Source organism: Manis pentadactyla, chromosome 14 (assembly GCF_030020395.1).
Source record: "Manis pentadactyla isolate mManPen7 chromosome 14, mManPen7.hap1, whole genome shotgun sequence".
NCBI classification, from domain to species: Eukaryota; Metazoa; Chordata; class Mammalia; order Pholidota; family Manidae; genus Manis; species Manis pentadactyla.
The window spans coordinates 89920195-89943884 of NC_080032.1; the positions used below are offsets into that span (position 1 = coordinate 89920195).

The following is a 23690-nucleotide window of genomic DNA, read 5'->3' on the forward strand; positions in this document are numbered from 1 at the left end:
TGGATTTTCAAATTTTATGTCTCTGTGAATACCATTGGCTTTAAGAAACACAGTTTATGAAAGTAAGAGAGGACTCAATTTGTCAAACAGAAAGAATTTGGCAGGGAAATTCTAAAAGTGCCCACAATTTTTAATTGGGGTAAATATCGTCAATGTTACAATGGTGCTACAGGAAACCCTTTCTCATGGGACCCCAGAGGCATTTTATTCGATGTCAAGCCCCATTCTCACAGCCATGTCACACACAGGAGAGCTCTTTCCAGTGTCCTGCCCGGGTGCCCGTCCCCTACAGTCCGGGTATTCTCCCAGTCCTTACACCTGGCCCCTTACCCACAGGTGGGCTGGCGACCATCAGCAGCCGCCATGTCTCTCACAAAGAATCTCCCACTTCTCAACTTTTTCATCTCAGATTACCGTCTGTCTCCTGCCTGACTCGGCTGGCCAGCACCCATTCTTCTCCCGGCCTCCCCATCCCAGGGCCACACGGCCTAATGCATTTTCACACAGATGAGAAGCAAGAGTAGTGCTTAAGATGAGATGTGACTCACTTTACGTGTCCCCAGAATGTACAGGTCACGAGCAGAATACATTCCAGGAATATTGTGTGAGTGGTAGTGAGCAGGGCTCTTCCCACTTCACCCTTCCCCTCAGAGTAAAGGTCACGGAAGAAAGAATTAACTCACAGCAGGACAAGCAGGCTAGGAGAAGACGGAAGGTACAGCTTTTAACCAGGAGAACTGCACGATGATTGCCTTGAAATGGCAGAATTTGGTAAATGCCTTTCTTAAATAGTTTGATTTCAACATTATTGGAGACACGGACTAGTCAAGATTGTATTTTAAGCATATTTAAATTCTTAAATACTTAAGTTCTCCCATATCATGCATGCCTGAAAATAAACTATGATATATTTCTATTTACCTTGATTTTTATTAATTCCCATCTCAGCAAAGCCACTGGAATTCAGACAATGGCTGAAAAGATTTTTATTACATTACATGAGCTTTATTATAGCTTGATCCATCAAGGATAACACTTTTTATAATTACAGACTAAATCATGAGCACTGTTAGCCAGCAGGAGAATATATTTCAATTTTTTTAAAACTACATTAGTTAATATGTATTTCTTTTAGGTAGGAGAAAATTTTCTCTTAGTAATAGAAATTCAATTTTATAAAGTAGCTCTATCTTTGTTCTATTCAGAATAATAAGGTATATTTGATGAGTTGATTTTTCCCATTAAATATTCTTATAATTGAGAATTATACTAAGCAGGAAAAACATGAACCAGAGTTAATTAGTTTCTTGACCACAAATTCAACAAGTGCCTCTTATTACACAACCCTTTAAATATCCACTATAAGGATATTATTCCACTAATGGCAATGGTTGGATTTTTACAATAATTTTCCTTTGCTTCACATTTAAAATAAAAGCTCTGCTATCAGGTAATGCTTTTTTCCCCTTTAAAGGCAGAAGATCCTTGCATTTGCTGCAGAAGATGAAGAAGAGCTGTCTAGGCACAAAAGGATATGTGCCCTTAAACAAAGTATATTCACAATGGAAAAAAATAGAGTAAAATCCTTCTTACAACAGTGGTGGGCATGTGTTTGTCACACCCCGGGAAATGTGTGGGCGGAAACATCCGAAGGGACAGATCACTGCCTCTTGCGATGCAACGGGATTGGAATTGATCTGAACCCATCTTGCCTTTCTGGGTGTCCACTCTGCACCCATGCCGGGTTTCCTAATGCAGACACTCTTCTCAGATAAATGGTAGAATTTTTGGAAATCTTTTAAGTATAGTTTTATTATGGCGTAAAATGTCTAACTATACATAAAGGGTGTATGTTCTGCTTTGAAAAACCCACTGTGGATTCTGCTTTGAAAAACCCACTGTGGTATATAAAAATTTCAACTTTAGAAACAATCCTCCTTGTGAGTGATTGAAGAAGTCACGTTCCTAAGCCCAGAGGTCAAGTCTCGATTCCCCCCTGGCGGGACCTGGAGCCCACGGCTCACTCCCTCTCTCCTGTGCCCTTTCTTCCTTCCTGGCACACTGGCAGCTCTTTCTCGGTCTTTCTCCTGCCCAACTGGGGACCAACTGTGAATGAGACTTAGCCGAGCAAAGAGGAGGTGAAGTGCGGTCTGCTCGGGAATAAGGACGTGTCTGAAGGCGCAGAGTTCAGAGCCACCCAGGTGGGGTGCAGGAACAGAAATGCTGCAATGATTTGAATGTTCAGGGGGAGCAGAGGAGGCAGCAAGGCCACCGAAGAGGGCTCTGGGTCCAGGTAAAGGTCATGTCGGAAATCTGAAATTTATCATAAACACGATAAAATGTCATCTTAGGGAATTGCAAAAAAATCAGAAAATCAAATACCCATTTTAGAAAGATTCCTTTTTGACTTCATTTTGGAAAAGGGATTTGAGTGGATTTGAACTTGAAGCCGAGATCACCTGACAGGTTTTCAGTTCCCAGGCCACTTACTAGTGGTCGCTGTGCACCAGATTCTCAGTACTTTTCACATAAAGACTCACTTAATCCTCTCAACAACCAGGAAGGGACAGTTATTATCCTGACTGTGCAGATCAGGAACCTGAGCAGAGAAATGCTGCCTAACTGTCCCAAGGCCACACAGCCAGAGGGCTACAGGGCCCAGACGGAAGCCAGGCAGTTGGGGCTGGAGGCCAAGCTCCGGGCATCATGCTGTGCTGAGCGGCCGCAGGGCAGACGATGAAGACAGCACCTTCCAAGACAGAAACAATGAAGATAAAGCAACTTAGGGTTTGTGGGCTTCAAAGATCAGGGGAGGGAGGGCTCATGTTGTTTAGACTTCTGCCTCAGCAGGTCTGGCTGGTGCCATTTACAGAAAGAAGAGGAAGATTTCACTGTGGACTGGCAGCGGGGGCAGTGAAAGAGGGAAGGCCGCGTAGCCAGGGTGCGCTGGACTAGACTTTCCTCTGGGCTTCAAGCAGAGCTGCCTGGGAAGGAGCTGGGTATATGGGTCTGGGGTTCAGAAAACGCAGCTTTGGTGCAGACGTCCTCATTCCCATTTCCCCGGGAGTCCTTCAGGCGTGGCTTCAGGCTCCCAGTGAGGCAGGCACGGCCGCCCCCCTGCTCGCGCTCTTCCCAAACCCGCACAGCCGATGATCACATCAGACTCCAAGTCCTACAGAAAATGCTAGGCGCCCAAGCCCTTCTTGTTCCCCAAATAGGAAACAATTTCCCTCTTGGTTTCCCTACAGCTCTGAATTCATATTTTTCTCAAGTATTCGTCATTTTCAACCCTGTAGTTTTCTCCTCTATTAAGAAACACACCACATTCTACCTTGTGTGACTGTTGTGCATATTTTACCTCCTCTACAAGCTGCGGGCAGTGGCCACACCTTCTGTATATTCAGTAACTACTTGCCGAGTTGAATGGATTCATTTTATTTTTGTCCTTTTTCTTGATTTAGGTTAAGAATTAATTGTGTTTGGTTTGAACATAATATTCAAAAGACACCATCCTATAAACATTTTATTTTTGGTCTTATAAGTTCAAAAAAACCTTGCCAAACTTAAAGATAATCCAGAAATTAAAGCAATAGAGGGAAAAGTGGACATGAAAATCAGTATTCCTATGTGAAAAAAAATTGGGCTTTATTGTCAGAGAGAAACACATTGGGGGCACAGTAGGAATGACGATGTGGACAAGGAAAATAGTCCTCGGGCACATTACCTGGGGCTGCACGTCTACACCTCTGAGGTAAGTGGATGAGCAGAACAGCATGTGACTTGTGCGCATGCCACTCATGGACACACATGCTGTGGCCTGAACTGCGGCCCGATGAGCAGTGAGACAACGCTGTTACCCAGCTACGGCTTCAAGTGTGACCCTCCCACTTGAGAGTCATCATGAGCCCACCACTGTGGCTTTGTCCACTTGGAAATGCCTATTTTTTCAGCAACAGAAAACTGGCACCTATGCAGATACAACCAAACTCTTCAAACTGCAAATACTAATATTACAATTCTGCAGATCACTGAAATTGCAGTAAATGGACAGTTGTTTAGAAGAAGCATTTCAGTATTTTCTTTATAACATGGGTGGATTCTTCTAAAAGAATCCTTCAGAGCACACTGTCTTCTGAAGTAGATTTTTCCAGTCATCCTCATAACTTCTACTGGAAGATAATAGTAGAATCATCTTTCACAGTGGTGACTCTTCAAAAATGCGATCTTTCTGTTTCTGTTTATAGAACTTCCTTGAAAAGCCTTTTTTGCATAGGCATCTCATGGAGTCCTTTACTTTCCTATCTCCACCTTTATCCTGTGCTACTTTAATGGTAGATTAATTTTCCTGTTCCTTTCTGAGCACTCATGAATATACTAATAATCTTGTGTCATGTAGAGCTGACAACTGTATATACATTTATTTCTAATATACCACAGATCTAGCATTCTGTTTCTACTTCTAACATAGGTTATGTTCCTAACATACTTCTGATTAAATTATTATCTATTATTGATCTATCAATCACCCATTCCAATCTTCTCTCCCTATACAAATAAATATAACATCCATTACGCTATATGGATGTTATAATGCTGTTCTAGGCACTGGTGGCTGAAAAGCAAACAAGAGCTATGACTTCTGAAGTTTACACCCCCAAGTAGATAACAGGCAACACAGCAAGGAAACAAATTGATACACATTATAATTTCAGAACTTTTATGGAAAAGTGAAACAGTGTAAATAAGTACTGTCAGAGGTGCTATATTCAAACTGAGTCCAGGAGAAGCCATTTTGGGGGAAATCTGAATTAAATGAAAGAAGTAACATGCAGACATTCCAAACAGAAACGACGGCCCCAGTGTGGTTTATTTGAGAAAGTCAAGGACCCACGTTGCATAGGCCCTGGTAAACCAGTGGTGGGGTTTGAATTTTACTCTGAAGAGAGACAGAAAGGCCCCCGAGTTTGAAAAGAGGGGTAACGTGCTCTGACTTCATATTTAGAAGGATCATTCTGGGTGCTACGGAAAAAAAGACTCTGGGGGAGTCAAGAGTGTTAGTAGGCAGCCAGTGTGGACACCACTGCAGCGGTCTGGACGAAAGACAGCGACAGCCTAGACCAACGTGCCAACTGTGGACACTAGCAGAAGCAGCCAGATTGAGAATATACTTTGAAAACTGAAATGATGGGACTTGTTGATGTACTGGTATGAAAGGTAAAGAAAATAAACAATTCCAAGACGTTGGTCTGGGTGAATGGGCTTGAAGGTCTGTAGGATTTAAAGGGTAAATCAAGAGTTCTATTTCAGTCATTAAATCTGAGTTGCCCATAAGAAATCCCAGCTGAGATACCCAGCAGGCAGCTGGTCAGACGAATCTGCCGCTAAGGAAAAGGTGCCAACTAGGACTGTGCAGATAGCGATTTAAACTATGCAGCCGGTGGACTGCGAGGCAGATGCGGGGAAGAGAAGCTGCCGAGAGCCCTGGGTGCCTGAAGAGGGTCCCCGCGGAGCGAAAGAGGAGGCCTGCCGGGTAAGAGAGAGCAGGAGGGCGGCGCCCTGACAGCCAGGAGCACAGGGTCGTCTGGAGAGGAAGGAAGGATCCCCGGGTGGATGCCTGAGCTGTCAGGAGGGCGGACGAAGGCTTACCGGCGGATCTGCGGGGTGGAAACTGCCGGCGATCTTCGAAGCATGGTGGTCAGTGGGCAGGGGGCCTGAAACTCCACTCGAAGCAGGAAAGAAGACGTAACAAGTACAGATGATTCTTCCAAAGAGTTTTGTTCACAAGGGAGCAGAAAAACGGGGTAATGTTTGGAGGATGAGGTGATGTCAAGAGAAGTTACTTTTGGCCATTTTTGCTTTATTTCTCAAAGACGGGTGTGCCTCCAGGCTGTGTGCTGATGACAGAGATGCGGTAGGACAAGAGCATTTATGATACGGAAGAGAAAGGGGACAGTGCGAGGGCAAATCTCAAGCAGGTGACAGGTTTAATGGGGGCTTATTTTCTCAGAGGAGACATGAAGCTTCCTTCTGTGCAAGAGGACGGGGGGAGCAGGAGACACAAACACAGGCGGGACTACGCCAGTCCGGCTCCAGCCGCAGAAGCGGGGACTCCGTGTCCTCAGTTAAATAATAAAGCAGGGCCACCAACAGAGCGTGAGGAAGGTGGCGGGGTGGGGCTCAAGCGGACGGAGGAGGCAGGAGTGGCTGTACCCAGGGCTGCAGGGCAAGGTGAGCAAGGAAACGGGAGGCGTGCCAGGCGTGCTGGCGGCAGCAGGAGGGTGACCCTCCCCGTCTAGGGTCTGCGCTGTGGGTCCCCTCCCCCCAGAGAGGGGCTGCACTGGCCGACTCGCTTCTAACGAACAGAAATCGGGAGAAGGACGGACTGTCCCATCTGAGATGAGGTGATGAGCAGGCCGGGGCTGCCTTCGCGGGCACTGCCCTCTCTCGGGTTGCCCACTCGGGGGCCGCCCTGCGGGGGGGCTCACGTGTTAAGGAAGCGAGGCCGGCCATTAGCCCCAGGAGGCACCCAGGAAACAGACTCCCACTCCCCCGGCTCCCACCGCAGGGGGGTCTTTACGGGGAGACCAGATTCCTGGCCACAGACTTGACAGCAGCCTCATTGGAAGCCCTGGACCAGGGGCACCCTGCTAGGCTGCCCACATCTCCCGCCCACAGGAACACCTTTCTGTTGTTCTTGCTGCTGGGTTTGGGGGCGCCCTGGGGTGCACCCACAGGTGACTCGTGCAGCCCTCCTGAGATCCATGGTCACACACCCACCACACAGCGGTGCAGCTGGTCCCGGGCGCACAGCAGGAGGGGCGGCAGAGGTGCGCACTTTCCGTTCACATCTGATGCGCAGAAAGGGGGTGTGTGGACCCCAAGCAAACTGAGACGTGAGCGCCCCTTGGGGAGGAGCGGAAAGGACGGGGGGAGAGGAGATGAAATTACGGTGCAGTTTCAGCTTTCATCTGCACATTTGTCTTATTTGAACATTTTAATGGTTCTGAAATGTTACAATCTTAACAAAAAGTAGTGCCGAGGCGTTCTTCCTCACAGCCTGTGACAGAGCCCAGGGAGGGCAGGTCGCCCGGAGCCGAGGCACCCTGACCCGCTGGGGCACTAGGGTGCGGCGCCCGGTGCTCCCCACGGGCTGGAGGCGTCTGCTTCGGGGCGGCCACCGGGCCGGGAGCGCCCCCAGACCGCGCGGGGTGCCTGCCTCTGCTGGGACAGCAGCACCCCCATTCCGGGCGAAACCCCGGCAGACGCCCTGCGGAGGCCGAGCCCTGCAGCCGCCCGCGAGCTCACCCACATGGGAGCCCTGCTCCTGCCCCAGGCGGTTGCACTTCCCCCTGCGTGAGCCACTGGGGCCCGAGGACAGAGGCGTCTTCTCATCCAGGTTCCCTCGGGCTGCCGCCCTCTGACGGCGAGTCCTGTCGGTGCGCTGCCTCCCTGGCTGTGCTCCCTGCCCCCTGGTTGTGCTCTCTGCCTCCTGGCTGTGCTCTCTGCCCCCTGGCTGTGCTCTTTCTGCCCCCTGGCTGTGCTCTCTGCCCCCTGGCTGTGCTCTCTGCCCCCCTGGCTGTGCTCTCTCTGCCCCCTGGCTGTGCTCTCTGCCTCCTGGCTGTGCTCTCTGCCCCCTGGCTGTGCTCTCTCTGCCCCCTGGCTGTGCTCTCTGCCCCCTGGCTGTGCTCTCTGCCCCCCTGGCTGTGCTCTCTCTGCCCCCTCTCTGAAATCACGCCCTTAGTGGGATGTAGAGAGGAGCAGGGCTGTCCGTCAATTCACTGAAAATGATTCACAATTAATGGTAACAAATTGAATGTAATCTGATTGGCTTTACCACTCTTACTGGATCGAAACCCTCTTCGAGGCCAGGACTGTGTCTTCCGCACCGACTGTCACATTCACCTTGCCAGACAGGTGCAGCACCAGCGGCGGCCCGGATCTGTCCCTGTCGTGCGGCCACCCTTGGCCACGTCGTTGTCCTGTTTCCCCCGCCCCCCACTGCCCCTCGGTCGGCATTCTTCATCTACTTTTTTCTAGGTTTTTTGGGTCAGACTTCTGCATGCTGCCATTTAAAAAAATTATCTGATACTATGAATTTATTCATTCTAAAAACACCCTCCAACAGTTGCCAAGTACCCACAGAGAATTGGTTTAGTGCCACAACTTTTAATTATCTAAAAATCAATTAAGTATCATAATTACCAAGCAAATGTTAGATCTTAACATGCTTCTATTCACTGTTGTATAAACACACAGCAAAAAATCACCAGTAATGTAAACACTAGATGAGTGTCAACTATTTGCACCTTCCTGTGCATTCCTCAGGGTCTGGAGAAGCTCTTACACCCCGGGTGCCCCTGTACCGACCTTCACAGGACTCGCCGCTGGGCGCGAACAGCCCACTGTCGTGGTAGCCGTCTCTGCACTCGCAGTGGTACCAGCCGGGCAGGTTGACGCAGCTGGCGCGGCTGTCACACTGGACGAAGCCCTCGGAGCACTCGTCAATGTCTGCTTGGCCAAGAAGACAGAAAGGGGATGTCACATAAGTGTGCTTTTCTTTAAAAAAAAAAAAAAAACTAAAATATTCTGCTAAATTGCCACTGAAATTCTTAGTGCCAGTAAATCCTTAAAGCTGAGGAAACAAGATCGAGGTGGTCTGTGTGGCTGAAGAAGCTGCAGAACAAGGGATGTGGGGGTATCAGTGATGGCAGAACGTCCAGACGGCACTGCTGCCAACCCCATCTGACTGCAGAAAGCGGAGAGAGACCGTCTGAGACAGTCCTGCTGCTCGCACACACGGCCAGCTCTCCTGGGCATGGGGGCAGCCTGGCATGTGGCTTCCCGCAGCGGAGGGTGCACCTGAGCCACCTGTGGGCAGAGCCTCTGAGATGCGCGTGTGACCCACCCGAGCCCTCACCCCCCACCCACCCCCTGTCCCGGCGGCCGGTGCGTGAGGATGCTGTGGGAAACATTCTTCCTTACTGGGGACAGAGACATAATCTGAGCAAGACATCAACTTTTTGCTTTAAGCCTCTGAGATTTTAGGGTGTTTTATTACTCTCAGCATAACCTATCCCGGCTGAATACATCATTCGTCTCCAACATATGGCAAGAGCCTTCATTCACCGACATGCTTCACACTTTTGAGAATATATACCAGTTATGTCACTTTATAATGGGCTTCACATATCTTACCTCATTCAACCCTCAACAAAACAACCTTGCCATGTACATAGCTTATTGAACATATTTTTAAAAGTGAGGCAAAAGGAAATGATGGGATTTAACCAAGGTCACCTAAAGTTCTCGGCTGCCTGAGTCAGGTGTGTGTGCCTTCACACAGGCAGACACAGGCTGAAACCAGCCGAGAGAGCTTCCTGAGCCTCACCATTCCCTGGGGCGGGTGACTGCTGTTCCCAAACACTACGAAGCCCTTCCTCTCTCTGGTCAGGAGCGTCCCACCTCATCCAAGCCTCTCCTTCACCCACAGAGGGAGAGTCATTTCCGGGGCTGTCCTGCGGACTGTCCCCCGCTTCTCAATACCTTCTGGGTCTCTGGGTGCCCTGGGGCCGGCCCAGACTCTGGGAGCGATCTGACGGCAGGGCACAGTGTCACTGCCAAGCATACCCACACGTGCCCCTTCCCAGCTTGACAGCCCTCTGCCGGGACCGCAGGTGCACTGTCCATGCAGGGGGCCCTGTCCCCTCCACGCAGCCCATGCCTTCCCTACCCCCACCAGGGGCCGGCCCGCCGCCTGCCTGTGCAAAGAGGAGGCTCCCTGCTCAGTGGAATCTCTCTCTTTCCTATTCCAGTCTCATTAATCCAAATCCTGGGAAGGACATATGGCTTTCATTTCCTTTTTACATTTCCTCTTTTTCTATGTTCAATTTAGAAAAGACACATTTTTGAATAAACAAATAAGTTTTTTTAAAGAACGAGATATAAATTATCATTCATTTACTTCTTGATAAACCCAGATATCCTTCACTAAAACAAGGTGCCAACCATTCTCTTATGTTAGGCGGTGACCCCCAAATAAATAATGTATTTCACTGTGAAATTTCAACTTTATTTCTGAATTTTGAATAGTTCCTCTCCTGCACAGTTGGTTTCCACCGCCCGTACTGCCTGTTGTCAAAATAATGGGTAGCGGCTGGCTAAGTCAGCTTACCACCGACTTCCTGACCACAGCTGAAGGGTATCACTTCCGTTTCTAGGGCTTCACAGGCCTTATGGCCCAGCCTGTGTGTATCTCAGGGGCTTCCCTGACTGATGAACATCTGATTATAAACGGAACTAAAATGCTATGCTCATTTAGCTTTATACGGTCTTCTCTTCTAACCCAGATGATGCAGAATATTGATTACGTCCTTTCTTAAGTGCATGAACAAAAGAAAACAGACCCGGATTTAAGCTTTAAAAGTGAGTCTATTGGAGGAAGGCCACGAGGGACTGTGGGAGCATCTCAGGTTAGAAGCATTTGGTCATTAGTGCTGGTGATCTGGAATTAACTCTTAAGGAACAGGGTCTTTGCACTGAAGCAACGTTTGCATCTACATTTAGCCTTTAATTTAGTCCTTTTTTCTGCCTACACACAGTTGCAGGGTTACCTCGGACCGCAGGACACAGATACATATTTCCATTTCTACGCATTTTCTCTTCTCACTATTTGGAGTCCCCAGGCACACTCCTGCACTGCCTCATTCCCACGCCTCTTTATTCCCACTATGGCAACCTTCCTTGAGCTATAAACATACTCATTAAAGTTGAATAGAAATGCTATGCATTATATTACTTAGTGTTCCAAAGAGGGTACACAGACATAATGTTGGCCATTATCTATTTTCACAGACACTTTGAGTATCACTTTCTTATTTAATTATTACTACTAAGTAGTATTTTAGAGGCTGGATATGCAAATATACCCATCACTCATTAATTTACCATCTAATATTTGTTGAATCTCTCTCATGTGCCAAATACTAAGTGGTGGGGAAATAAGGAAGAACAAAACCAGCAGTCATTTCTGCCCTCACTGGGTTTACTGTCTATATAAACTGTGTTTCATTTTAAGAAAATTCAATTTCTGGAAACCTGGATTTACCATGATATAGGACAGCATCTCCCCAGATGTGAGTTTCTCGCTACTGGGGTGATACCTGGATAACAGGTAAATATTCAATGGCTGCACAGTTCTATTTCCAAATTATTTCCGTTTGTAGCAAGTGATACTAAGAGTATAGCAGTGAAATCATATTTAAACTTAAAACATGAGAGGGCTCACAGAAACTATGTTAAGTAAATATTGATATAAGCAATATCAGAATAGGACAAAAATTATGAAGATGGTTCATGAATTACCAAAGTTTGGAAACACAAAAATGCAGTATGAGGCAATTCCCATTTCAGAAGGATTTGTAGAGTAGTTCCTTGTACAGCACAATGTCTTAATTCATTTAAAATATGACTCCATTTATAAAATACATGAGTCTACATACATCATGCTTCAAATGATATACTTGCTGCCATTTACCACAGTGATGAAAAACTGGCCACACACTATATATTTTGCTTTATTCTACACATTCATGTTCCTGCTAATTTGACTTGTTTATGCAAACTTTTGTACTTTGGAAAGTCAGTATAAGATGAAAGTGTGCCTGAATTGCTAAAGTATGTATTTCCCACAAGAAGGTATGGCTTTCGCTCATGGCTCTAATTAAAGACAGAGCTGAAACAAACAGCCTCATCCATAAGCTATTTGATGATGTGTATGTCCTTGGTTACTGAGTAGATGTTCAGGAAGTGAAGAACTGAAATCTGACCACAACTTACAAATAAGTATGTTTTATCTATATACATGTGGAGATTGCTACAACCTATAAATGCATACACTGTGTGCATTTTCAAATAAACACATATTGTGCTTTACATATTGTGCAATAACAGAAAACGGTAAAAAAAATTCCAAGAATTTATTTCTTTAGACCAGTTAAAACCAAATTTCACATTACCTAATTGAGTTAGACACACAGAGAACAGCAATCCAAAGGTAGAAAAATGTTATTACTTTATTCCACATAAGAACTACCAAGTTTGAAGAAATTACTTTCCACACTGAATAAAAGGATTCAAAAAAATTAGCACAGAATGTATACACTCCTATAATTTAGTCTTAAATTTGCACTCTGCAGATACATTATATAGAAAATTAAAAATAAATTTCATGAGAAACTATGATTTCATTTTCTATTCTGTCTAAGAAAGGAGCTAGATCCTAGTTCCTAGGGACAATTACAACTTTCTAGTAGCCATGTTTAGAGCCGTCAGCTAGTAATGATATTAAGAAGCTGTCCCAAAGCACAGAGATTCTAAAATCCAAAAGATACTTAGCCATCCAACAACAGTCAGGGAAGGCAGTCAAACTCCAGGGATCAAAACTGACTTAGAGAATAGAAGTGGAAGGCACTGTTGAGAACAGATTTTCTAGAAAGCACATATGTTTTGAGGCAATCATTAAAAACAAACCAACCAGCAGAAAAACAAGAAAGGAAAATGTATGAATAAAAAGAAAGCCCACATCTGTCAGTGCCTTGCTCTCTGTCTCCCTCAGGCACAGTGACACAGCCTTCTAGTGTCACAGACCACTGGCTTCGGCTGAAAATGGCTTCTGCCATCAGCATTTAAAGGGTCACTTTAGAAAATGACAAATTATATCCTCATAAATTTAAATGTAGTTATACAATGAGATCCTTGAGTGATAGCCTCTTTCTCATAGACAGTTATTTCCGTCACAACAACATAACAAAGAACAATAAAAATGTGTAGATGTCTAGACCCATCCTTGCCTCAAATAGGCCCTGATTATTAGTTTGACCAGTTCCCTTTTGAGCTAAGAGGAAACTGATTTGTTTCCCCTCTATACAAAAGAAAAGAACCTCCAATTCTTTTTTAAAAATGAGCACACTATGGTACCTAGAATTATCATGTATATAAATGTTGAATCACTGTGTTGTACACCTGAAACTAATGTAATATAATACTGTGTGTCAACTACCCTTCAATAAAAAAAAAAAAAAAAGAAATTGCAGGGAAGTGGGGACATTTCCTGGAAAAACAAAAAAAAACAAAAAAAAATGAGCACACTAATTCTTACTGGCAAAGTCAAATAATAAGAGTATCGCCTTTCACAATGTCTCTCATTAATAAAAACCTGACATCATTTCTCATTAATAGTACTTGTACTATTTATATCACTATCCTGTACACTGGTAGTTAAATTATATTGATAAACAGCAGGCAATTAAACCTTCTCAAAACAATTAATCAACTCTTGATTACCCACATGTGGATTATTTGCTGTCAGGTTATCTGCAGCATTTCTTTAAAATCACAAGGTCATTTCCCTCTGTCTTTCTCTGGGCTTCTGGGAAGTCAGCTTTCAACATTTGGAGGTGAGTGCTCAAGGAAGGCAAACTCATTCGTGCATTATATTATCTTTAATAACTATGCTAGATTTAGATATAAGATACTATCCAGAATTTCATAAAGAGATCAACTTTCCCACATGAACTTTTTGAAACTAAAATAAGGTAATGTACGTAAACAAACTTGGAAAATCATAAAATCCTCTTCACAAGTTGGGTGATAACATTGCAGCTTTAGTGGAAACTATTTTCATTACTTTATAGCTCATAATTAGGAAGCTAATGACTGCTCTTAAGAAGAGCATAATGTACTTGCATCATCCTGCCATTTAGTCCTACACCCTGGGAGATACTCTCATTCCTCTGCTGTAGACAAGTGAGCGGTGAGGACACACACATTGCCAAAAGCCACACATCACACCAGAGCTGCTCACCCCCAGCTCAGTGCTCCGTCTCCCACTCCAGGCTGCCCCTCATGACCAGCCCTGGCCCGGGAAAAACAGATGAGACTTCGAGGCGCTTCAGTGCATAGCTTAATGCGAGTGAATTCCAATGCTTTGGCTTGTTAGCTGTGTAACTGAGTATTTTGCTAAACTTCTCAGAGTTTTCTGTTTTTGAACTAGGAATAATCCTCTCTAAGAGTTTGCTGTTCATCATGGCTGTTCACTATACAAGGCCTCACGGGAGAAGTGGCACCCGGCTCCCAATATGTATAAATTCTACTTCTGCCTCTGAAGTAATCCTTTGGAGTTGACAGTGCATCTCACTTATGTCGTCTGATTATCTGAAAAGGCGCAGAGGGAAACATAGCTCCGCACAGAGTTTAGGCCGGAGAACACCGTTTCTTCTGTGGGCAGTTGGGAGCCACCGAAGGGTCATCACGAGTACAGCGATGCGATTCAGGGAAACTTCAGGAAGAGCAGGGCAAGGCAGAGGCAGGACGCTCTACCCTTACCTGGAGGGGGGTGATAACAAAGCCCTCCTCATGCCCCCAGGTTGATCATCAGAGCAGCAAGCTCACATCCCACATGCCTAGGGACACACTGCGCAGAGAAAGAAGACTGAGAAACCCTGAGTTTTATGGTGGTTACTGGACCTTATTGTTTTATCATTTCTTTATTTCCTTCAGAGTCTTTGCATACGAGGTCCCCACTGCCCCAAACACTCTTCTCTTCCTCACCCCTCGCACAGTTAGCTGACTACCTACCTGTCTGTCTCCTAGCAGAATTCAGTGCCTTGGTGAGGCTTCCTTACCCCACAGGCTATGTCACATCTATTGCTCACTGTTTTGGGTGCTTTCTCCCACGTGCTCCTTGACTTTGCCTTGATATCATATCACAAGATTTCTTTTTTGGTCTAAGCTTGCAAGCATTACACCGACAATTAGAAGAACTTCAGTTCTGCAGAAGGTCCTCCTTATCCCTCCCTCCAAGCCCCTTTACTACAGCATCTTGATTCTTTGGACTACCAGTTTGTGAATGTCTCACCAAAACAAAACAAAAAACAGGACAGTTAATTAAAAGTCTACTGATGAGTAATTAATCCATCCAACCCTTCCCACCTTCAGTAGATTGCTGAAAGAAAGCAATGACCCCTGAAGCCAGAATGGGGGGCTTCTTCTGTAAAGAAAATGAATATCTGGAGGAAATGAAGACAGCTACTGTGGGAGTTGTCATCCTTTGGAACCAAGTCCTGTGCATTTCTGTGTTCAGTGAACTCAACATGTAAAAAATGGGCTCCCTTTTAGTTCACCCCGGTCCACAAACCTTACCTTCATACTGGACCTCAAAGCCAGCTTTCCTGTTTATTCACTCTTAAACATTAATGGGAAATCAGGAACAGCAAATACTTGACAGAAATCTATAACACTTAAGAGAGTAACTAAGATACATCATCAGAAAAACTGCTCCTGAAGGAAACAGAAATAATTTACAGGACCAAACTTTAAATATTTATTATTAGTACCTTCAAATAGATTTGAGAGAATCTTTTATCTGCAAAAAAAGGACACAGTGCTATGCAAAAGGAATAGTAAGAGAGGAGGAAAGAGTTCTTGGAAATTAAAAGGGTGAAAGCTAAAAAATTTTAAATACATATAATGCATAGAAGATCAAACAGAAGTAGTATTTTCAAGTGTGATGTGTAGAAAAGAGATGGAAAATATGATTGAAGAAAAGCAGAGTACTAACCAAAAGGTCCAGCTTCTGATTAAAGACAAGTTTGATATGAAGAAAAGAGAAAAATCACTGAGAGCAAAATATCGTTAAAAACAATCACAACTGAAGAACCTTTCATAGAACTGTCATCTTCAGATTAGCAGGCCCACTGAAGTCTCTACATACTTGGTGATGACATGACAGCCAATACTTCCTGATGTACCCGTGGCAGCCTCTGTGCTTTACAATCCTAAGAAATACTCATTTAGCACTGACAGCAGCCCCATGAAGCAGGAAATATTATTACTCTCCATTTTAAAGAGAAGGAAATGTAGACACTGCGAGTTTAATTTCTCCCAAGGTTACTGAAGGGCAAGACTGGGATTCGAACCCAGACAGTCTGGATACAGAGGTCAAGCCCTTATCCTGTAAACAACACTGCCTCGCAGGGGAATGAAACAAAGCCCTACATCTAAGTACACACACACATGATGGCATTTCACTGTAAGTGTAAAATACCAGTCTTAGCATCTTCCAGAGGGGAATAACGGATTACACGGGAGGGGATGCGGTTCAGTTGGCACTGCTCTCTCCCCTGGCACTGTGATGTAAGACCGTGAGGGCGCGATTCTGACCCTGGGATTCTGTACTCGGCGTAACTGTCCAATATCTGTGCAAGCAGACTAAGGATGCTTTAAGACACACAATTCCTTAGAAAATTTATCTCCCGGGAACAATTTAAAAAGATTTCACTGATGATGTAGTCCAGGAAACTAAGGGACTACATCAAGATACACCAAGACCTATCGGCGTCTCCTCACTCTCTCCCTGAATCGCTTTCCTCACTTCGCAAAGAAGCCCCACTTTCTGGGTCTGCGCTCTGCCTCGCTGGCCTCTCCTGGCCTCCTCTACAGATCTTATATTTTCAGCATCCGAAAGACTGAATTCCTAGGGGTCTATTCTCAAGTCTTTTCTATTTACTAACATCATGATTTTATCGATTAGAGGGTTTTAAATACCCAACACCATCAATACACTGAAAACTGCCTGTAGTGGTTTAAATAGTGTTCCCCCCAAATTCATGTCTACTGGGAACTCAGCATGTGACCTTATTTGGAAATAGGACTTTGCAGATATAACTAGGAAGGATCTTAACACGAAACCATCCTGGATCTAGAGCGGGTCCTAAATCCAATGACTGGTGTCCTTTTAAAATGGGACGATGCAGGGAGACAGACAAGGAGAATCAGGTCGATGTGAAGGCGGAAGCAGATGTGGGAGCTGCGGGGTCCGACCTGAAGGACATCCCCCACCAGAAGCTGGAAGAGGTGAGGAGAATTCTCCCAGAGCCCTCAAAGGGAACATGCCCCTGATGACACCTTAGTTTTGGACGCTGTCAGTACAGTGAGATTCCTGTTATTTTAAGCCACCTGGATTGTGACACTTTTTTGCAGGAAGTAAGTCTTTAACCTCATTTACATGTCTATCCTAGACCTCTCTCCTCTCATTCAGACCTGCTTCTTCAGTTTCTCACTCAGTATTCCCACTGGGATACCAAACTGTTCCTTCTGAAGTCTTCCCATCTCATAAAATGCCAACACCACCCACTCAGGCAAAAACCCTTCGATAGAGTCTTAATTTCTCTCTCACACTCTTTGCCAAATCTACCAGCAAATCCTGTTGGCAGTGCCATCAAAGAACATCCATCATCATTTCTGACTTCCTCCATGCCTACCACTCCAGCCCGTCTCCAGCATCTCTCGTGGAGTCACTGTGCGGACTGAATACCCCGACTCCATCTCTCCTTCCTTCAGTCCACTCTGAATTCAGAGTAGCTGGATGATTCTTTTAAAGTCAGTCAGATTGTGTCATACCTCTGTTCTGATCCTATCTCCCATTTTGGGGGGACTTCAGGAGGGAAGTATATTGGGAAAACGCTATAGGGGATACATGCTGCTACCAACCGTTTTCTATGTCTGAGGCTGGGGACGAGGGGGACTTCATTTCCCAGGAGCCCCTTCCCTCTATGGTTCTCTGCTGTGGTTCAGCAGGAGGACCCCTGAGATTTGCTGGAGGGAGGCAGGCAGAAGCCCTCATCCGTGGGGAGCCACGGATGCATCAGGGGCTCCTGGGAGCACTGGCTTCCTTGCTGGTTCTACGTGTCTCTGCAAGGTGATCACTGGGTGTTTCTCTGCACCTCGCTGTAGCCTAGTGGGCCTTGCATCTGCAACCCCTCTCACATCTGTGCAAACCCTGATTTCTAGATAAAAGTCCTTATTCCCATAATACTTGTAGAGGCTCCATTTTCCTGACTGAATGTGGACTGATGCCGAAGCCTATGGGCCAAAAGATACGATGGAGGCTTTCTTCCAGATAATGAATTGATGATGACTTGTAAAATAAAAATGATTGTTAAAGAGCCAGGGAAGATGGCGGCGTGAGTAGAGCAGCGGAAATCTCCTCCCAAAACAACATATATCTATGAAAATATAACAAAGACAACCCTTCCTAGAATAAAGACCAGAGGACACAGGACAATATCCAGACCACATCCGCACCTGAGAGAACCCAGCGCCTCGCGAAGGGGGTAAGATACAAGCCCCGGCCCCGCGGGAGCCGAGCGCCCCTCCCCCCAGCTCCCGGGGGGAGAAGAGCAGGCAGAGCGGGAGGGAGACGGAGCCCAGGACTGCCGAACACCCAGCCCCAGCCATCCGGGCCAGAGTGCAGGGCGCTCGATACTAGGAAAACAGGGCAGCAAGAACAGTGAGCAGGCACTGGAGGCTGGGCGACAGAGGGCATAAGAAAAGCGCGCGACCATTTTTTTTTTGCTTTTTTGCTGTTTTGTTTTGGCGAGCGCTTTTTGGAAGTCTTAAAGGGATAGGGACCCCAATACTAGGGAAACAGGGCAGCAAGAACAGTGAGCAGGCACTGGAGGCTGGGCGACAGAGGACATAAGAAAAGCGCGCGACCATTTTTTTTTTTTGCTTTTTTGCTGTTTTGTTTTGGCGAGCGCTTTTTGGAAGTCTTAAAGGGATAGGGACCCCAATACTAGGGAAACAGGGCAGCAAGAACAGTGAGCAGGCACTGGAGGCTGGGCGACAGAGGACATAAGAAAAGCGCGCGACCATTTTTTTTTTTTGCTTTTTTGCTGTTTTGTTTTGGCGAGCGCTTTTTGGAAGTCTTAAAGGGATAGGGACCCCAATACTAGGGAAACAGGGCAGCAAGAACAGTGAGCGGGCACTGGAGGCTGGACGACAGAGGACATAAGAAAAGCGCGCGACCATTTTTTTTTTTTTTTTGCTTTTTTGCTGTTTTGTTTTGGCGAGTGCTTTTTGGAAGTCTTAAAGGGATAGGGACCCCAATACTAGGGAAACAGGGCAGAAAGACCAGTGAGCAGAGGCCTGAGGCTGGCACCGGAGAATAAAGAAAAACGAACAACCACCCCTTTTTTTTTTTTTTTTTTAATTAAAAAATTTTTTTTTTTTTGGTGGTCGTTGTTTTGTTTTGGCGGGTGCTTTTTGGAAGTCTCAAAGGGGCAGGGCAGGTCACTTAATCCAGAGGTAGGGAATCCGGGATCTCTGGGCACCCTAACCCCTGGGCTGCACGGAGCAGGGAGGCCCCTTACGGAGATAAATAGCCTCCCAGCAGCTCCTGCTCCAACGCGACTCCACCATTTTGGAGTAGCTGCCCGAGCCAGGCCACGCCCACAGCAACAGTGGAGATTAACTCCATAGCAACCGGGCAGGAAGCAGAAACCCTGTCTGCGCGCAGCTGCGCAGCACAAGCCACTAGAGGCCGCTGTTCTCCCAGGAGAGGAGGGCCACAAACCAACAAGAAGGGAAGTCCTTCCAGCCGTCACTCGTCCCAGCTCTGCAGACTATTCCTATCACCATGAAAAGGCAAAACTACGGCCGACAAAGATCACAGAGACAACACCAGAGAAGGAGACAGACCTAACCAGTCTTCCTGAAAAAGAATTCAAAATAAGAATCATAAACATGCTGACAAAGATGCAGAGAAATACGCAAGAGAAATGGGATGAAGTCCGGAAGGAGATCACAGATGCCAGAAAGGAGATCGCAGAAATGAAACAAACTCTGGAAGGGTTTATAAGCAGAATGGATAGGATGCAAGAGGCCATTGATGGAATTGAAACCAGAGAACAGGAACGCATAGAAGCTGACATGGAGAGAGACAAAAGGATCTCCAGGAATGAAACAATATTAAGAGAACTGTGTGACCAATCCAAAAGGAACAATATCCGTATTATAGGGGTCCCAGAAGAAGAAGAGAGAGGAAAAGAGATGGAAAGTATCTTAGAAGAAATAATTGCTGAAAACTTCCCCACACTGGGGGAGGAAGTAATCGAACAGACCACGGAAATACACAGAACCCCCAACAGAAAGGATCCAAGAAGGACAACACCAAGACACATAATAATTAAAATGGCAAAGATCAAGGACAAGGAAAGAGTGTTAAAGGCAGCTAGAGAGAAAAAGGTCACGTATAAAGGGAAACCCATCAGGCTAACGTCATATTTCTCAACAGAAACCCTACAGGCCAGAAGAGAATGGCATGATATATTTAATACAATGAAACAGAAGGGCCTTGAACCAAGGATACTGTATCCAGCACGACTATCATTCAAATATGACGGTGGGATTAAACAATTCCCAGACAAACAAAAGCTGAGGGAATTTGCTTTCCACAAACCACCACTACAGAACATCTTACAGGGACTGCTCTAGATGGGAGCACTCCTAGAAAGAGCACAGCACAAAACACCCAACATATGAAGAACTGAGGAGGAGGAACAAGAAGGGAGAGAAGAAAAGAATCTCCAGACAGTGTATATAACAGCTCAATAAGCGAGCTAAGTTAGGCAGTAAGATACTAAAGAGGCTAACCTTGAACCTTTGGTAACCACGAATTTAAAGCCTGCAATGGCAATAAGTACATATCTTTCAATAGTCACCCTAAATGTTAATGGGTTGAATGCACCAATCAAAAGACACAGAGTAACAGAATGGATAAAAAAGCAAGACCCATCTATATGCTGCTTACAAGAAACTCACCTCAAACCCAAAGACATGTACAGACTAAAAGTCAAGGGATGGAAAAACATATTTCAAGCAAACAACAGTGAGAAGAAAGCAGGGGTTGCAGTACTAATATCAGACAAAATAGACTTCAAAACAAAGAAAGTAATAAGAGATAAAGAAGGACACTACATAATGATAAACGGCTCAGTCAAACAAGAGGATATAACCATTCTAAATATATATGCACCCAACACAGGACCACCAGCATATGTGAAACAAATACTAACAGAACTAAAGGGGGATATAGACTGCAATGCATTCATTCTAGGAGACTTCAACACACCACTCACCCCAAAGGATAGATCCACCGGGCAGAAAATAAGTAAGGACACGGAAGCTCTGAACAACACAGTAGAGCAGATGGACCTAATAGACATCTATAGAACTCTACATCCAAAAGCAGCGGGATATACATTCTTCTCAAGTGCACATGGAACATTCTCCAGAATAGACCACATACTAGGCCACAAAAAGAGCCTCAGAAAATTTCAAAAGATTGAAATCCTACCAACCAACTTTTCAGACCACAAAGGCATAAAACTAGAAATAAACTGTACAAAGAAAGCAAAGAGGCTCACAAACACATGGAGGCTTAACAACACGCTCCTAAATAATCAATGGATCAATGACCAAATCAAAATGGAGATCCAGCAATATATGGAAACAAATGACAACAACAACACTAAGCCCCAACTTCTGTGGGACGCAGCAAAAGCAGTCTTAAGAGGAAAGTATATAGCAATCCAAGCAAATTTAAAAAAGGAAGAGCAATCCCAAATGAATGGTCTAATGTCACAATTATCGAAATTGGAAAAAGAAGAACAGATGAGGCCTAAGGTCAGCAGAAGGAGGGATATAATAAAGATCAGAGAAGAAATAAATAAAATTGAGAAGAATAAAACAATAGCAAAAATCAATGAAACCAAGAGCTGGTTCTTCGAGAAAATAAACAAAATAGATAAGCCTCTAGCCAGACTTATTAAGAAGAAAAGAGAGTCAACACAAATCAACAGTATCAGAAACGAGAAAGGAAAAATCACGACGGACCCCACAGAAATGCAAAGAATTATTGGAGAATACTATGAAAACCTATATGCTAACAAGCTGGGAAACCTAGGAGAAATGGACAACTTCCTAGAAAAATATAACCTTCCAAGATTGACCCAGGAAGAAACAGAAAATCTAAACAGACCAATTACCAGCAACGAAATTGAAGCGGTAATCAAAAAACTACCAAAGAACAAAACTCCCGGGCCAGATGGATTTACCTCGGAATTTTATCAGACATACAGGGAAGACATAATACCCATTCTCCTTAGAGTTTTCCAAAAAACAGAGGAGGAGGGGATACTCCCAAACTCATTCTATGAAGCTAACATCACCCTAATACCAAAACCAGGCAAAGACACCACCAAAAAAGAAAACTACAGACCAATATCCCTGATGAACGTAGATGCAAAAATACTCAACAAAATATTAGCAAACCGAATTCAAAAATACATCAAAAGGATCATACACCATGACCAAGTGGGATTCATCCCAGGGATGCAAGGATGGTACAACATTCGAAAGTCCATCAACATCATCCACCACATCAACAAAAAGAAAGACAAAAACCACATGATCATCTCCATAGATGCTGAAAAAGCATTTGACAAAATTCAACATCCATTCATGTTAAAAACTCTCAGCAAAATGGGAATAGAGGGCAAGTACCTCAACATAATAAAGGCCATCTATGATAAACCCAAAGCTAACATTATATTGAACAGCGAGAAGCTGAAAGCATTTCCTCTGAGATCAGGAACTAGACAGGGATGCCCACTCTCTCCACTGTTATTTAACATAGTACTGGAGGTCCTAGCCACGGCAATCAGACAAAATAAAGAAATACAAGGAATCCAGATTGGTAAAGAAGAAGTTAAACTGTCACTATTTGCAGATGACATGATACTGTACATAAAAAACCCTAATGACTCCACCCCAAAACTACTAGAACTGATATCAGAATACAGCAAAGTTGCAGGATACAAAATCAACACACAGAAATCTGTGGCTTTCCTGTATACTAACAATGAACCAACAGAGAGAGAAATCAGGAAAACAACTCCATTCACAATTGCATCAAAAAAAATAAAATACCTAGGAATAAACCTAACCAAAGAAGTGAAAGACTTATACTCTGAAAACTACAAGTCACTCTTAAGAGAAATTAAAGGGGACACTAACAGATGGAAACTCATCCCATGCTCGTGGCTAGGAAGAATTAATATCGTCAAAATGGATATTCTGCCCAAAGCAATATACAGATTTGATGCAATCCCTATGAAACTACCAGCAACATTCTTCAATGAACTGGAACAAATAATTCAAAAATTCATATGGAAACACAAAAGACCCCGAATAGCCAAAGCAATCCTGAGAAAGAAGAATAAAGTAGGGGGGATCTCACTCCCCAACTTCAAGCTCTACTATAAAGCCATAGTAATCAAGACAATTTGGTACTGGCACAAGAGCAGAGCCACAGACCAATGGAACAGACTAGAGAATCCAGACATTAACCCAGACATATATGGTCAATTAATATTTGATAAAGGAGCCATGGACATACAATGGCGAAATGACAGTCTCTTCAACAGGTGGTGCTGGCAAAACTGGACAGCTACATGTAGGAGAATGAAACTGGACCATTGTCTAACCCCATATACAAAAGTAAACTCAAAACGGATCAAAGACCTGAATGTAAGCCATGAAACCATTAAACTCTTGGAAGAAAACATAGGCAAAAACCTCTTAGACATAAACATGAGTGACCTCTTCTTGAACATATCTCCCCGGGCAAGGAAAACAACAGCAAAAATGAGTAAGTGGGACTATATTAAGCTGAAAAGCTTCTGTACAGCAAAAGACACCATCAATAGAACAAGAAGGATCCCTACAGTATGGGAGAATATATTTGAAAATGACACATCCGATAAAGGCTTGACATCCAGAATATATAAGGA

General features: G+C 44.7%; 1 protein-coding gene across 2 annotated transcripts in view; it reads right to left on the minus strand.

Annotated features, from left to right (window-relative positions):
* The window catches only part of NELL2 (neural EGFL like 2), a 265794-nt gene that overhangs the window by 11246 nt on the left and 230858 nt on the right, over positions 1 to 23690 (minus strand). For both annotated transcript variants that reach the window (XM_036889431.2, XM_036889429.2), the window contains one exon: positions 8368 to 8508. In XM_036889431.2, coding sequence (XP_036745326.2) covers positions 8368 to 8508 — 141 coding nt within the window. The remainder of the gene's footprint in view (positions 1 to 8367; positions 8509 to 23690) is intronic.